Source organism: Squalius cephalus (genome assembly GCF_949319135.1).
Source record: "Squalius cephalus genome assembly, chromosome: 2".
Taxonomy (NCBI): domain Eukaryota; kingdom Metazoa; phylum Chordata; class Actinopteri; order Cypriniformes; family Leuciscidae; genus Squalius; species Squalius cephalus.
Window position 1 is genome coordinate 13,007,791 of NC_137123.1, and position 15,144 is coordinate 13,022,934.

Sequence of the window (15,144 nt, forward strand, 5' to 3'; positions counted from 1 at the left end):
CTCTAGAAGAGGGAACGAGTATAGCGTAAGCAGCTTACGGTGCGGGAAAGTCATCTTTTCTCGAGATGTGAAGCCAAAAAATTATCCTTTAATTTTTCATAATCTTGTCAACGCAGTGCAGCAGCATGCAGACCTAGGGCAAGCTTACTAGCGCGCCCATTGGCTGCCCTGCGGCAACTGCAGCAGCCTATCGCTGAGCCCTTGGCGTGACGTCACGTCCAATGAGCGCGCTTGGCGCGCTTCATGCGTCACAGCCCACGAAAGGGGGTGTGGCTTAGCGTATATAAGCAGGGCTGCTTTAGCTGGTTTCTGTTGCTGAAGCGAGTGAGCTCGTGGCGCGAGCACGGCAGGTTACGCAATACTCGTTCCCTCTTCTAGAGAGAACAGAGGTTACGTTAGGTAACCGATTACGTTCTCTTACGAGAAGTTCTCTCGTATTGCGTAAGTATCTTACGCTGCGGGAACACTCTTGTCAACGCTGTGTGCGTCCAGCATCCACTAAATGAGTCCCAGGGAAAGCCCGGGGAACGCGCTGAGTGGGAGCCGGGCGGCCAAAAGAAGGCTAGCGTAGTACACAAGCACACATTAGGGAGCTCAGAGCGGCACCGCCGGTCTGAACTGACAATCCCTGTATAGTGCAGCTCAACCAGCAGAGCTAAATCAAGCACAGTAGCCCGCGCACAGATAGTGGGCTGGTCTACGCATGACTTAGACTGACAAAACTTTCGCCGGCAAGGCGGGAACTTCCAGGTTGTAAAACCTAGCAAATGTCGAGGAGGAGGCCCAGCCCGCCGCCGTACAAATGACATGAATGGAAATTCCGCTGGACCACGCCCACGACGAGGCCATGCCTTTGGTGGAATGAGCTCTAATGCCCAGAGGGCACTGCAGGTCTTTAGACGCATAAGCAGCCGCGATAGCGTCCACTATTCATCTGGATAGACTGTGTTTCGAGGCGGCGACACCCTTGGTGCGCCCACCAAACGAAACAAACAGCTGCTCCGAGCGCCTGAAGGCGGCGGAGCGTGTGATATAGTTTCTCAGTGCTCTGACTGGGCAGAGGAGATTGCCATCGACCTCGCTGCCAGTAGTCGGCAGGGCTGAGAGAAAAATTACCTGCGCTCTGAAGGGAGTGCCCAATATCTTTGGGACATAACCATGCCTCGGTTTGAGAATGACTTTGGAGTCATTAGGTCTGAACTCAAGGCACGCGGCGTTAACAGATAAACACATAAACCTTGAGCGTGGAAGGGGACCTGCCCGCGTCCAGCATCTCTTGAAGGAAACAGAGTACTTGCGATACCCCACATGCTTGTGGATTCAGCCCCTTGGCAGTGCACCATTTATTAAACACAGACCATTTAGACGCGTAGAGCCGTCTCGTAGAGGGGGCTCTAGACTGCGTGTTCATAACCCCTCACTATGGATGGGGCACATTTTGCTGATAAAAAACCCGTGGCGCGAGAGCGGCGTGGGGGGTATCGTGTTTGTTAGTAAGTGTGCGCGCTCGTGAGCGGGCGCTAGGCTTACATTCGTAACACGGCCAGTGTTTGGGAGCTTTAGTGGAAACTGCTCCTGATAAATAGCAACACACATGACGTACCAATAACGTAATTTATTAGTATTTTACTTTTATTTCTTAACTTACTAATTTACGACGTTGCATTCTCGTATGGCTTTAGTGAAGTGATACTGCGCGCGCCGGCGCATTTGCGCGTGCGATTGAAGAGTGCGCGCTCCTGCAGTACAGCGGCTGAGAGGACAGGAAAATCTGTTTTTCTGAGGTGAGAGACTTTGCGCCACTTGACTGTTGTCTTTGCGCTGCTGCTGGCGCGTCACGCATGGCGACGACGACAAAGATAGGCAGACTGAATCGAGTCATGTTTAACGCCTTTATCATTACAAGTGCAAAGAAAAAACATCCATATAAAGTCTGACGTGCTTAAATCCAATGCGCTATTTCCTAGTATCGATACAATCGATTTATTACCTTTTAAAACGATATTAGATCGATATATGTAATCCGGAAGGCCAACTTGCCGAGCACAGATCGATCCAGTTGGATCGTAGGAATATAAATCGATACATCGATGTAGCTGATGAATCGTTACACCCCTACTTTAGAGTGATCACGGGTGAATCTGGCTGCAGTAGATGTGAAAGATATTAATAAAAATTATGTTATTTCAGCCAGCGCACATACCTGTATTTACATCCTGTTTTCGGTCGAAGTCCATAGTAATCGATTGTCGAGTTCACACGCATAGGTTTAGTTACCTATGATCACGCGCGTGAACTCGACAATCGATTACTATATTACTATCGAGTCAATTGTAGGTCTTGTGTTTCTCTATTTTCTGTTCGTGTGTTCCTCTTTTCTTCAGTGATTCTGCTTGTTAACAGCAGGTGTTCATCACTAATGCTCAACAATCACTTACATATTCCCTTAATTATCTCACTGCAACACTGTCTCAATGTTACTTTTACTCTTTGTAGTGTGGATTTTCCTGTGGGGTTGAAAGGGTTAACAGTGTAAGATAAAAAGACACACCCACAAAATGTATTTTAACAGTAATAAACTGTAAATTATAAAACAGGTTTATACTGGCAACACTGTTGCCAGTATTTTACTGTAAAATTATGTTTTTTGGGTCAGAAGAGTCATTGTGCTGAAGAGTAGAGCCTGTGCTTCAGTCCAGGAGAAGATCTACTAACATTGATGATTTGCTGCATGTTGCTTTATTTAACAGGCGGTGACTGTGTAGTTGCTGGCCCATTGGAAATCTTTTTATGTACAAAAGTTTTTTAATGGTCTCAAATGAAATAAGTTCACAGTAATACTTTGCTCATGTTAATGATGCATTATACATTTTAGTTAATACATTTAAATGAGAGCTGGTCAATTTAAAGCAGTCGGTTTCTGCAAATGAAATTAGTTTTAACTCAAGTTTTAATTAAGTGCATTTTTACAGTAACATACTGTAGATTACAGTAAAGAACTCTACAATTAACAGTACAGTATTTTACTGTAAAAAACCTGGTAAGGTCTAACAGTGTAGGGTTGTATGCAACCGTATTTTCCCCATAAAACACAAACATTTCATTATCAAAATTATCTAATCAGTTTGTTTTTTTAAATTACTAAAATGTATGATGATCACTGGCTGTTTGGGTTCCCTTCCGAAAACAACTTTGGGGACCACCTCAAGCGTGATTGTGTCTGAGCACATGTGGAACTAGTCCAATCTCGATTAGTGTTGCGTCATGACGTCACAAGTTACAAACAGCTTCTGCTCTTCAGCAAGCGTTCTGTGTTGACATGTCTTATTTGGTGTTTTTTTTTTCCTAAAAAAGATCCAAAGCACTAGAAACGCATAGCTGCCTAGGAAGTTGAACCAGCTATTAGTGTGTTTTGGGTCACATAGGAAGGGTTCTTCTGCCTCTAAGCAGACGATTAGCAGGTGGATTGGGGAGGCTATTTCTGGGCTTGGCTCACTGGGCGCAGCACACATGCACGCTAGCACACATGTGCGCACTCTGGCGTAGCTCTGCTGGCGACAGGGAGAAGAGCTCTTGCTGCATTTTGTTTGTTCGTTTGTTATGGCATCTGTTATGTCCCTCTCTTATATTTTGTACTGGCAGACTCTTTGCTGGATGATACCATTTGTATTGTGAACTGTATGCTGCGTGTGTGCAAAGTGAATTGGAGGAGAATGGCACCACTAGCATGGCTAATCCTGTTTGGCCAAGTCGTTCAGAGCTCCGCTGACGGGTTAACCAGCGGCAGCGGCCTCCTAATGTATAGCCGGACCGAGCTGCTGGGACTGCGGGACAGCGGAGTGCTACCGTCGCCTGATCTGCTACCCGAGGTGCCTGGGGAGCTACGTCAACATCATGGCCGGGCCTCCGTCGAGGCAGGAAGGCCAGGAAACGGAGTAGGAGAGGCGACCTTAGACAGTGCATTTGAAGAGCTTCCAAGCTGCCGCTACCATCAATGCTTCTCTGCAATCCACGATCCTTAAAAAACAAACTGGATGAACTGTGTCAACAGGTTGGAGCCTGCTACAAATATCGTGAGTCTGGTTTAATGGCTTTTACAGAAACCTGGTTTAGCAATGAAGTGCCAGACAACTTTATTCAAATTGAAGGTTTCTCCCACTTACGGTTAGACAGAGATGCGAACTCGGGCAAGACACGGGGAGGGGGGGGGGGGATGTATATTAAGGACAGTTGGTGTCGTGGGAACGCCAGCATGGCAGCTAAGGCAATCACAGACTGTGTCCATCGCCATCTACAGAACAAACCTGATGCTCCCATGCTGATACTTGGCGATTTTAACCACTGCAGCTTGGATAAAACTTATAAACTTATACAGGATAAAACCTGGATTTTATCAATATGATAAATGTAACACTAGAAACAACAATATACTTGATAAATGCTATGGCAATATCAAGGACGCTTACACAGCCAGAGGCAGACCCCCACCGAATAACTCTGATCATAATGTTATCCAGCTGCTACCCACATATCGCTCACTTTTTAAAGGGGTCATATAATGGTACATGCACTTTTACAAGTTGATTGTACTGAAATGTGTGTTGGCAGTGCCTGTACACAACCATCATAAAATGATAAAAATCCATCCAGTGTTTTTTTTATCTTCTTATATGTTTGACAGCAATCTTCAAACATATCTTCAAAAAAATCTTCTTTGTTGATTGACAGCAGCGTTTCAACACAGACCCGCCCTCGCTCGTGAGTGAGCTGTCATAGTCCGCGCGTCATTGTTGATATGCTGGAGCACTGTCGCAGAATGGCGTCTAAGCGATTGTGGTGTTCTGTCCTTTGGGTGTAATAAGGAACACACACAGCATCATTTTGATGTTCCTAAATCCGAACCGCTGAAGACGCAGTGGCTGAGTTTGTTTTCAAAGGGAATATTCCCCACGATCAACGTCAATGCTTTCATGTTTGCGCGAATCATTTCACACACCAGACTGCTTTATAAACGAGGTCAATATAAAGCTGGTTTTGCTAAGAAGCTGCTCCTGAAAAAAGGATCGGTACCAACTATTCGTGTTCCTGTTGCACCTCCAGAATAAGAAGTGAGTGTAACGTTTTATTAACCTTTATATTAATCTTTGCAAATCACTTGCTGCACGCTTCACAATGAATGCGGCTGTTTACACTCAGGGTACATTACGGCATGTTTTCTACACAGCAAAATCCCCAGTGTTAAATTAACACTCACAGTGTTTATATGAGTCCACACTCAGAGTGTTATAAGTAACACTGAAGCAGTGTTAAAGTTATTGAGATAATTAAGTGATTAATTGAGTGATGATTGAGCATTATTGAGGACACCTGATGTTAACAAGCAGAATCACTAAAGGAGAAAAAAACGTAATTGGTATGTTACCATTATTGTGATCAGTGTTTTCTTTAGTTGGGCTGTTGACCCTTAAATCATTAACTTTAGATTTTGTTTGGCTCATGTACTTCAGTTATAACAGCCAAAAGAACAAAGCGAAAAGGTGATCTGATGGTGTTTTAATATAATCATTATTTCACAATCATTTGACCTGAATCACTGAACTCATAGTGAGGAAAATAAGTATTTGAACACCCTGCTATTTTGCAAGTTCTCCCACTTAGAAATCATGGAGGGGTCTGAAATTGTTATCGTAGGTGCATGTGCACTGTGAGAGGCATAATCTAAAAAAAAAAAAATCCAGAAATCACAATATATGATTTTTTAACTATTTATTTGTATGATACAGCTGCAAATAACAACATGGCTTTTTTTGCTAAAACAATTGTGTTTTATAAACACTCAATTATAGCAGCCAGAGAAATTTTTATATTAAAAGGTCAAGGGTCAAGAGCCCAACTAAAGCAAACGCTAACCACCATCACTTTAAAATACAAAATATGATTTCTTTAAACCGCAAATTAAATAAAGTAAATCTGGTTAGTTTTAACTGAAGCTGGTAATAAGTGTACGGCCATGAATTTCACCTTTTTGTTTGGTTTATTCCAACCAAAATTCAACGACTGCCCAAAGTTGGAGCTTGACGTCAAACAAACATTGGATTTTTTGTTTGGCAAAATGACATCAGCAGCTCTAGGTCAAAATCTTGACATCAAATTGACATCGACACTTTGACGTCAATATGACTTTCATTTTTGACCAATTTCGTGATGTCATTTTGACATCAAGGTGCCTGCTGGGAAATGTCTCAAATCACTCACTTCTTTTCATGCACTCTGTCAAGGGGACTATATTAGTGAACTAATGTAGGGAATAGTGAATGAGGGTATAGGGTGTGATTGGGAAAACAGCCTCTGAGTGTCGACTTTGAGCGCTGTTAATTTACAGTATATTCCTGTAGGCTATTTTGTTTTCTACAGTATATTACTGTTTTAATGGAAAATGGTATGATATTGTCAGAAATTGGCCTTTTTTTACAGCAAGGGTTAACAGTGTACCCAAAAAGGCATGCCCCCAGGAGAATAATGACTATCAGCCACTGGCCATTACTTCCAATGTTTTTAAATCTTTAGAGAGGCTTATGATAGAGAATCTCCACACAGATGTGGAAAAAAACTTAGATAAATACCAATTCGCTTATCCAAAAAAAAGTGATGCTATATCAACAATAATGCACCTAACTTTGAAGCACCTTGAAAGTCCTGTTGCATATGCAAGACTGCTTTTTGTTGATTTTAGCTCTGCCTTTAACTCAATCCAGCCAGTCATCATTCTTAGGAAATGCTATCTATGTTAGCTAAGCTATTAAGCTTAACATCAACAGTATTCTAGAGTGAACAATGTCATATTCAGAGTATACAGTGGGGAGAACAAGTATTTGATACACTGCCGATTTTGCAGGTATTCCTACTTACAAAGCATGTAGAGGTCTGTAATTTTTATCATAGGTACACTTCAACTGTGAGAGACGGAATCTAAAACAAAAATCCAGAAAATCACATTGTATGATTTTTAAATAATTAATTTGCATTTTATTGCATGACATAAGTGTTTGATCACCTACCAACCAGTAAGAATTCCGGCTCTCACAGACCTGTTTGTTTTTCTTTAAGAAGCCCTCCTGTTCTCCACTCATTACCTGTATCAACTGCACCTGTTTGAACTTGTTACCTGTATAAAAGACCTGTCCACACACTCAATCAAACAGACTCCAACCTCTCCACAATGGCTAAGACAATTGTTGGCGCAATTATTAGAAAATGGAAGAAGTTCAAGATGACGGTCAATCTCCCTCGGTCTGGGGCACCATGCAAGATCTCACCTTGTGGGGCATCAATGATCATGAGGAAGGTGAGGGATAAGCCCAGAACTACACGGCAGGACCTGGTCAATGACCTGAAGAGAGCTGGGACCACAGTCTCAAAGAAAACCATTAGTAACACACTACGCCGTCATGGATTAAAATCCTGCAGCGTACGCAAGGTCCCCCTGCTCAAACCAGCGCATGTCCAGGCCCATTTGAAGTTTGCTAATGACCATCTGGATGATCCAGAAGAGGAATGGGAGAAGGTCATGTGGTCTGATGAGACAAAAATAGAGCTTTTTGGTCTAAACTCCACTCTGTGTTTGTTTGGAGGAAGAAGAAGGATGAGTACAACCCCAAGAACACCATCCCAACCGTGAAGCATGGAGGTGGAAACATCATTCTTTGGGGATGCTTTTCTGCAAAGGGGACAGGATGACTGAACCGTATTGAGGGGAGGATGGATGGGGCCATGTATCGCGAGATCTTGGCCAACAACCTCCTTCCCTCAGTAAGAGCATTGAAGATGACAACGACCTGAAACACACAGCCAGGGCAACTAAGGAGTGGCTCCGTAAGAAGCATCTCAAGGTCCTGGAGTGGCCTAGCCAGTCTCCAGACCTGAACCCAATAGAAAATCTTTGGAGGGAGCTGAAAGTCCGTATTGCCCAGCGACAGCCCCGAAACCTGAAGGATCTGGAGAAGCTCTGTATGGAGGAGTGGGCCAGAATCCCTGCTGCAGTGTGTGCAAACCTGGTCAAGAACTACAGGAAACGTATGATCTCTGTAATTGCAAACAAAGGTTTCTGTACCAAAAATTAAGTTCTGCTTTTCTGATGTATCAAATACTTATGTCATGCAATAAAATGCAAATTAATTACTTAAAAATCATACAATGTGATTTTCTGGATTTTTGTTTTAGATTCTGTCAATCACAGTTGAAGAGTACACAGTAAATTCCCCAGTGTTAAATTAACACTGCTCAGAGCACATATGGTCCCACTCTACATGGTGTTAAAGTAACACTGAAGCGGTGTTAAAGGTGCTCTAAGCGATGCCGGGAGTCGTAACTTCTTGTTGACATTCAAATTGTTGTCAAACAAAACGGAGGCTAGCTAGACCCTCCCTCCTCCTCATCCCGTCTCCTCCCTCCTCCCCTCCCTTCCGGCATAAAGGAAAGTCAAAGTAGTCACTACAAACAAAGTTAAGTTTTACTGATACTTCATTCAATGTGTAATGTCGCCAAGTTAGATAAATGCTTTTATATATTGCAGAACAGAATGCAGAAAAAGAGAAACATTATCTTAAAATCATTTCGCCACCTGTGGTTATAACTATAGCTCCCATACAAGGACGCAATAATAGCAAGATAACGTTAGCTTCGCATTTCCCAGTGAGCATAAACAACGGCGGCGTCGTAAACAAATTTAGTCAAAGTTGTCAACAGCCTATAAATGAACATTCAAATTCATAACAAACAGTGGATGAAAACAATCATTCACACAAATTGTCGCCCTACTGTGAATTTGCTTGATCATTTACAATAGAGATTGATCGCTGCTAGAAACATAAATGTTGTATTCACCAAAGTTAACGCTGACTGCGTAGTTCTAGCTAATTACATCCTTGTGTTGGTTTGGCGAACATGAACGTCAGTTTAGAAAGAAATATGGATTTACCTGTTCTGCAAAAACAGAGCAACTGAATGTCAGATTGGAAGCCCTTCTGCCGGCGGAGTTCTCGCCTCCTTTCAAAGGTTTTTCCGATGTAAATTCGGTACTTCGTGCGTCCCTTATCCTTGTCCCTCTTCTTTGCAATTTGTTCATCGGAACGTCGTCTATTTGGTCGTGTGTAGGCCATAATTCAAACTTCCCTCTTCATGCTTCTCTCTCCTCCACACACACCCTTCACGTGCACGCGCACTAACCCCCCAGACCCCACCCTCCCAACACTTCTTGTCGGTGATTGGCTGGAACTCTGTTTATTATGTTTTGTGGTGCGGGTGAGCCCAGTTTGTTTTTGTTGCCGTTTGTGGAGCCTGTGGTGTCTATAGAGACCGCGTTTTTTTACAGTGTGTTCAGGGGACAGGCAGCTAGCGGATAGTGAGGAGATGTTTGCTGTATTTGACAAAAAATGTTTTGACCTAAAAAAAAAAAAGTTAATGAGATAATTAAGTGATTAATTGAGTGATGATTGAGCATTATTGAAGACACCTGATGTTAACAAGCAGAATCACTGAAGAAGAAAATCTCAAATTGTAAGCCAATGTTATGGTGATGGGTGTTTGCTTTAGTTGGGCTCTTGACCCTTACATTTTTAACTTAAATTTTTGTTTGGCTGCTGTATCTGACTTACAACTGCCAGATGAACAAAGAAAAAAAGTGATCTGATTGTGTTGGTTATGTTATGACAATCATCATTTGAACTTTATGTTTTTGATGTATGTTGTTGATTACAGCATAACTGTGATTCTGCATAAATATCCAGAATTTTAGATATAATATAAAGGATTTCTTAAAAGGTTTTTTTTTTTTTTTTTTTTTTTTTTTTTTTTAAATCTTTCTTTTAGGCACACACAGACATAAAGATTCAGCCTATGCATCTCAACAATGGTGACAATTGGGAAAAGTAAATTACATAGACAATTCAGTTCATAATTTATTCATAATGCAATGCATGATGGGAGCCATTAATGAGTTGTGATTGGTGGCAGCCACTGCAAAATGCTTTATTATTGTCACCATTGTTGAGATTTACAGGCTGATTATTGATGTCTGTGTTTCTAAATAAAATCATTTGAAAGTCTTTTGATCAGAACAATGTTTATTAAATATATTGGATTATAAGAAAAATGTTGATAATCATATACTGTCGAATCACAAAGCTGCTGCTAACAAGTTACACCAAACTATCTCAATAAGTTTCATTTTCGGATCACAGCATGATTATGTCAAAACATAACCAACACTATCAGATCACACTTTTTCTTTGTTCATTTGATTGTTATAAATCAATAACAGCAGACAAACAATGTCTAAAGTTAATAATATACAGTAAGGGTCAAGAGCCCAACTAAAGCAAACACCCATCACCATAACGGTGGCTTACAATTTGAGATTTTCTTCTTCAGTGATTCTGCTTGTTATCATCAGGTGTCTTCAATAATGCTCAATCATCACTTAATTAATCACTTAATTATCTCATTAACTTTAACACTGCTTTAGTGTTACTTTAACACCATGTAGAGTGGGACCATATGTGCTCTGAGCAGTGTTAATTTAAGAAAAGTTTATTTCCATCACACTGTAAAGTGTTTTTAGATATTACATATAGATTATATACCAAAGATTTTACATAAAAACTAGGTCAGCATACTGTTAATTACAGTTAGTACCATGGGAAGTAGGGGTGCTGAGCGTGACCCCTGGCGTGGAGCCCATGAAGAAATATGGTTGGGGATAAAAGTTCACACAAACAAAACCAAAAAACTGTGGTATTTTGCCCATAGGCATACATATTACGTGTGTTTGTTTTTATTTATGCTGTATTATAAAATACCCATATTATAACAAATAAATAAAATATATTTGGAAATTGCCCTTTAAAACGAAGGTTCAGTTTGTGGTTCACAATTATTTGACTAAAAACAACAAAAACAATAAAACAAAGACAAAGTCACTTATATTAAACAGTTTTTAATTTATGTTTTTTATTAAACAGTTTTTTATTTATGTTTTTGTTAACATAAGTTATATTGCGCCTTTAATTGCCTCCGCTATCGTCCTGTCAATCATCTGTCTCATTCTCACGGGTCGCGGATATGATTACAGTTTCAGTAAAACTGTATTTCACCATCATCGGTACCCACCCTCAGCCGATTGGCATTACAGTATTCAATCACCATCCCGTGGCAAAACGGAGCGTCTAAAAGAAAAGTTCTGACTGCTGCCTGAACATTGGTCAGTGAGTCTCTCCCGCTCGGCGCTGTCAAGCGCAGCTTCACCACACACAGCTAAATAAAACAGGCTGGTGGCAGACTAATAATTAATATTTCTGATGTAAAGATTTCTGTGAAACGTGTAAAGTTGCACAGAAGAAAGCCCAATAGGACCTGCCCTGTACAGTTTAAGAATCTGTAGTCATAGTAGAGGACTATTATTTTGTTGAACAGACCCTGACCTGAGCGACAACTGATGACGTCACATGCTCAGATTTGCTTGACCAATCGGCGGAAGGGGGCGTGTCAGGCCACCCACATGTGGAAAACGAATTTTGAAGTAATTTATTCGTTTTTTGCCTGTGAACTAAAAAACGAAAAATCAAGCCGAAATCTCGTTTTTTCGTTTTTTTTTTTTTTTTGAAAAACCGAAAAAACGAATAAAGGGGCCGTTTCTCGTTTCTGCTTATTTCATTTCAAATTGGAAAACAAACTATCAAAACGTACACGGACCCATGGAAACATGTCCTGTGAAATAGCTTATTCAGTACAGTAATAAAAGCAATGCAAATTTAATAGTCCTTCTTTTTTAAAATGGTAAACATGTTGCAGATTCTGCAAGGGTTATGAAAACTTAATTGCATCTTACAAATTAATTGTAGGTCACTGCAATTTCTCCTCCACAGATGACTTCAAATAAAGTCAGTCATAGCCACATTTAACTTACCGCCATCGTACTCGAAAATACAGGTGCATCCTCTCTAAAGGAGCCATCTGGTTGTTGTTTTTGAAGAACCAGCCACTTGAGGGCGCTGCAGAGCACATTTTCCTGTATAACAATTAAGTTACTGGCCATGGCGAAGACTTTAGCCACATATGCTGTCAGCCTTTAACAAACAGAAACAAGAGCTAATAAATAACAAGTAATAATATTTTACTATTTATCTAAATGTTATTAAATAATAACATGACAGGAGAAAGTGGGCATGAAAATAAAAACAAATAAAATTGATTGATTGAAATGAAAATACCATGTGCTGCTCTTCGAGGGTGAATAGGCATGGTAGGATCCATCTGATTGACGATAATGCAGCTGCTGTTGATAACCTTAATACAAAAAATAAATAAAGATATTATATTTATATGTTTATTATTAGGGCCCAAGCCCTGAAAGGGCGAAGGCCCTATTGTTTTCGGTAGGATTATTATTATTAGGGCCCGAGCACCGATGGTGTGAGGACCCTCTTGGAATTGCTCTGTTTATTATTATTATTATTATTCTTCTCCGCATTGAATTGCATTTTTGAGGGCCTAAACATGCGCGAAAACTCACGAAACTTTGCACACGCGTCAGAACTGGCGAAAATTTACATCTGATATAGGTTTCAGAATTGGACGGGGCAAAATGGCTCGATAGCGCCACCTATAAAAGTTCAACGGAGTGCGCCTCCTGCAACGTTCCACGTACGTGCACGAAATTCGGTACATACGTGTAATGACCTAATACCTACAAAAAAGTCTCTTGGAGCATAGCCCTAAACACAACAGGAAGTCAGCCATTTTGAACTTCCTCTCAGATTTTTGTGCAGTTTTTGCCATTTTCAGGCCTCGTACTTTAACGAACTCCTCCTACAGTTTTAATCTGATCATCTTCAAATTTGGTGAGTGTAATCTTAAGGCCTTTGCGACGTTAAATTGCGAAGATCTTGAGTTTTCGTCGAAGGGCGGGTCCTCGGCGGCCTTACAAATTTCGATGTTTCGCCATGAAACAGGAAGTTGCTGTAACTCAGGCATGGAATGTCCAATCTCCCCCAAACTTCACACGTTTGATAAGAGTTCTGTCCTGAACACATGGCCATGCTCATATTCAGTTATAGTCATAGCGCCACCTGCTGGCAACAGGAAGTGACATGTTTAACACTGTTATGGACTCCTAATAACATATAAAAAAGTGCCAGCAAGTGCGAAACATGCTAACAACATACTAGAAGCATGCTAAAACATGCTAGCAAACTCTTAGCTAAGTGCTAAAGCATGCTATTATTGCAATTAAATAGGAATTTGCTGTAACTCAGGCATGGAATGTCCAATCTGCCCCAAACTTCACACTTTTGATAAGCGTTCTGTCCTGAACACATCTACATGATAATATTCAGTTATAGTAATAGCGCCACCTACTGGCAACAGGAAGTGTCATGTTTAACACGTTGATGCCATTCTAGCAACATGTTAAAAATGCCATTGAGGTCTAAACATGCTAGAAACATGTTAAAACATGCTAGCAATACTTAGCTAAGTGCTAAAGCATGCTAATTCAATGAAACAGGATGTTGTTGTTACTCAAGAAGGCAATGTCCAATATGCGCCAAACTTCACACTTTTAATAAACGTTCTGTCCTGAACACATGACCATGCTCATATTCAGTTACAGTCATAGTGCCACCTGCTGGCAACAGGAAGTGACATGTTAAACACTGTTGTGGACATATAAAAACATATAAAAAAAAGTGCCAGCAAGTGCTAAACATGCTAACAACATACTAGAAACATGCTAAAACATGCTAGCAAACACTTAGCTAAGTGCTAAAGCATGCTATTGCTGCAATTAAATAGGAATTTGCTGTAACACAGGCATGGAATGTCCAATCTGCCCCAAACTTCACACGTTTGATAAGAGTCATGGCCTGAACACATCTACATGAGAATATTCAGTTATAGTAATAGCGCCACCTGCTGTCAACAGGAAGTGACATGTTTAACACTGTTGTGGTCTCCTAATAACATATATAAAAGAGCCAGCAAGTGCTAAACAGGTTAGCAACATACTAGAAACATGCTAGCAAACACTTAGCTAAGTGATAAAGCATGCTATTACTGCAATTAAATAGGAATTTGCTGTAACTCAGGCATGGAACGTCCAATCTGCCCCAAACTTCACATGTTTGATAAGAATCATGGCCTGAACGCATGCCTATGCTCAAATTCAGTTATAGTAATAGCGCCACCTACTGGCAACAGGAAGTGACATGTTTAACACGTTGATGCCGTTCTAGCAACATGTTAAAAATGCCATTGAGTTCTAAACATGCTAGAAACATATTAAAACATGCTAGCAATACTTAGCTAAGTGCTAAAGCATGCTAATTCAATGAAACAGGACTTTGTTGTTACTCAAGAAGGCAATGTACAATCTACCCCAAACGTCACACGTTTGATAAGAGTTATCTCTTGAACACATGTCCATGCTCATATTTAGTTATAGTCATAGCGCCACCTGCTGGCAACAGGAAGTGACGTTTAACACTGTTCTTGACTCCTAATAACATATAAAAAAATGCCAGTAGGTGCTAAACATCCTACCAACATACTAGAGACATGCTAAAACATAATAGCAAACACTTAGCTAAGTGCTAAAGAATGATATTACTGCAATTAAATATGAATTTGCTGTAACTCAGGCATGGAATGTCCAATCTGCCCCAAACTTCACACTTTTGATAAGCGTTCTGTCCTGAACACATGACCATGCTTATATTCAGTTACAGTCATAGCGCCACCTGCTGGCAACAGGAAGTGACATGTTTAACACTGTTGTGGACTCCTAATAACATATAAAAAAGTGCCAGCAAGTGTTAAACATGCTAACAACATACTAGAAACATGCTAAAACATGCTAGCAAACTCTTAGCCAAGTGCTAAAGCATGCTATTATTGCAATTAAATAGGAATTTGCTGTAACTCAGGCATGGAATGTCCAATCTGCCCCAAACTTCACACTTTTGATAAGAGTCATGGCCTGAACACATCTACATGAGAATGTTCAGTTATAGTAATAGCGCCACCAACTGGCAACAGGAAGTGACATGTTTAACACGTTGATGCCGTTCTAGCAACATGTTAAAACATGCT

General features: G+C 40.7%; 1 protein-coding gene across 2 annotated transcripts in view; it reads right to left on the bottom strand.

Moving 5' to 3' along the window:
- The window catches only part of LOC307152052 (complement C3-like), a 271,787-nt gene that overhangs the window by 130,079 nt on the left and 126,564 nt on the right, over positions 1-15,144 (bottom strand). Inside the window, exons 25-26 of one of the 2 annotated variants that reach the window (XM_079860446.1) lie at positions 12,267-12,342; positions 11,963-12,122 (exon numbers count right to left, since the gene is read on the bottom strand). The exons of the other annotated variant lie outside the window; for it this stretch is intronic. Of the exons in view, the coding sequence (XP_079716572.1) occupies positions 11,963-12,122; positions 12,267-12,342 (236 nt within the window). The remainder of the gene's footprint in view (positions 1-11,962; positions 12,123-12,266; positions 12,343-15,144) is intronic. 2 annotated transcript variants of the gene reach the window in all.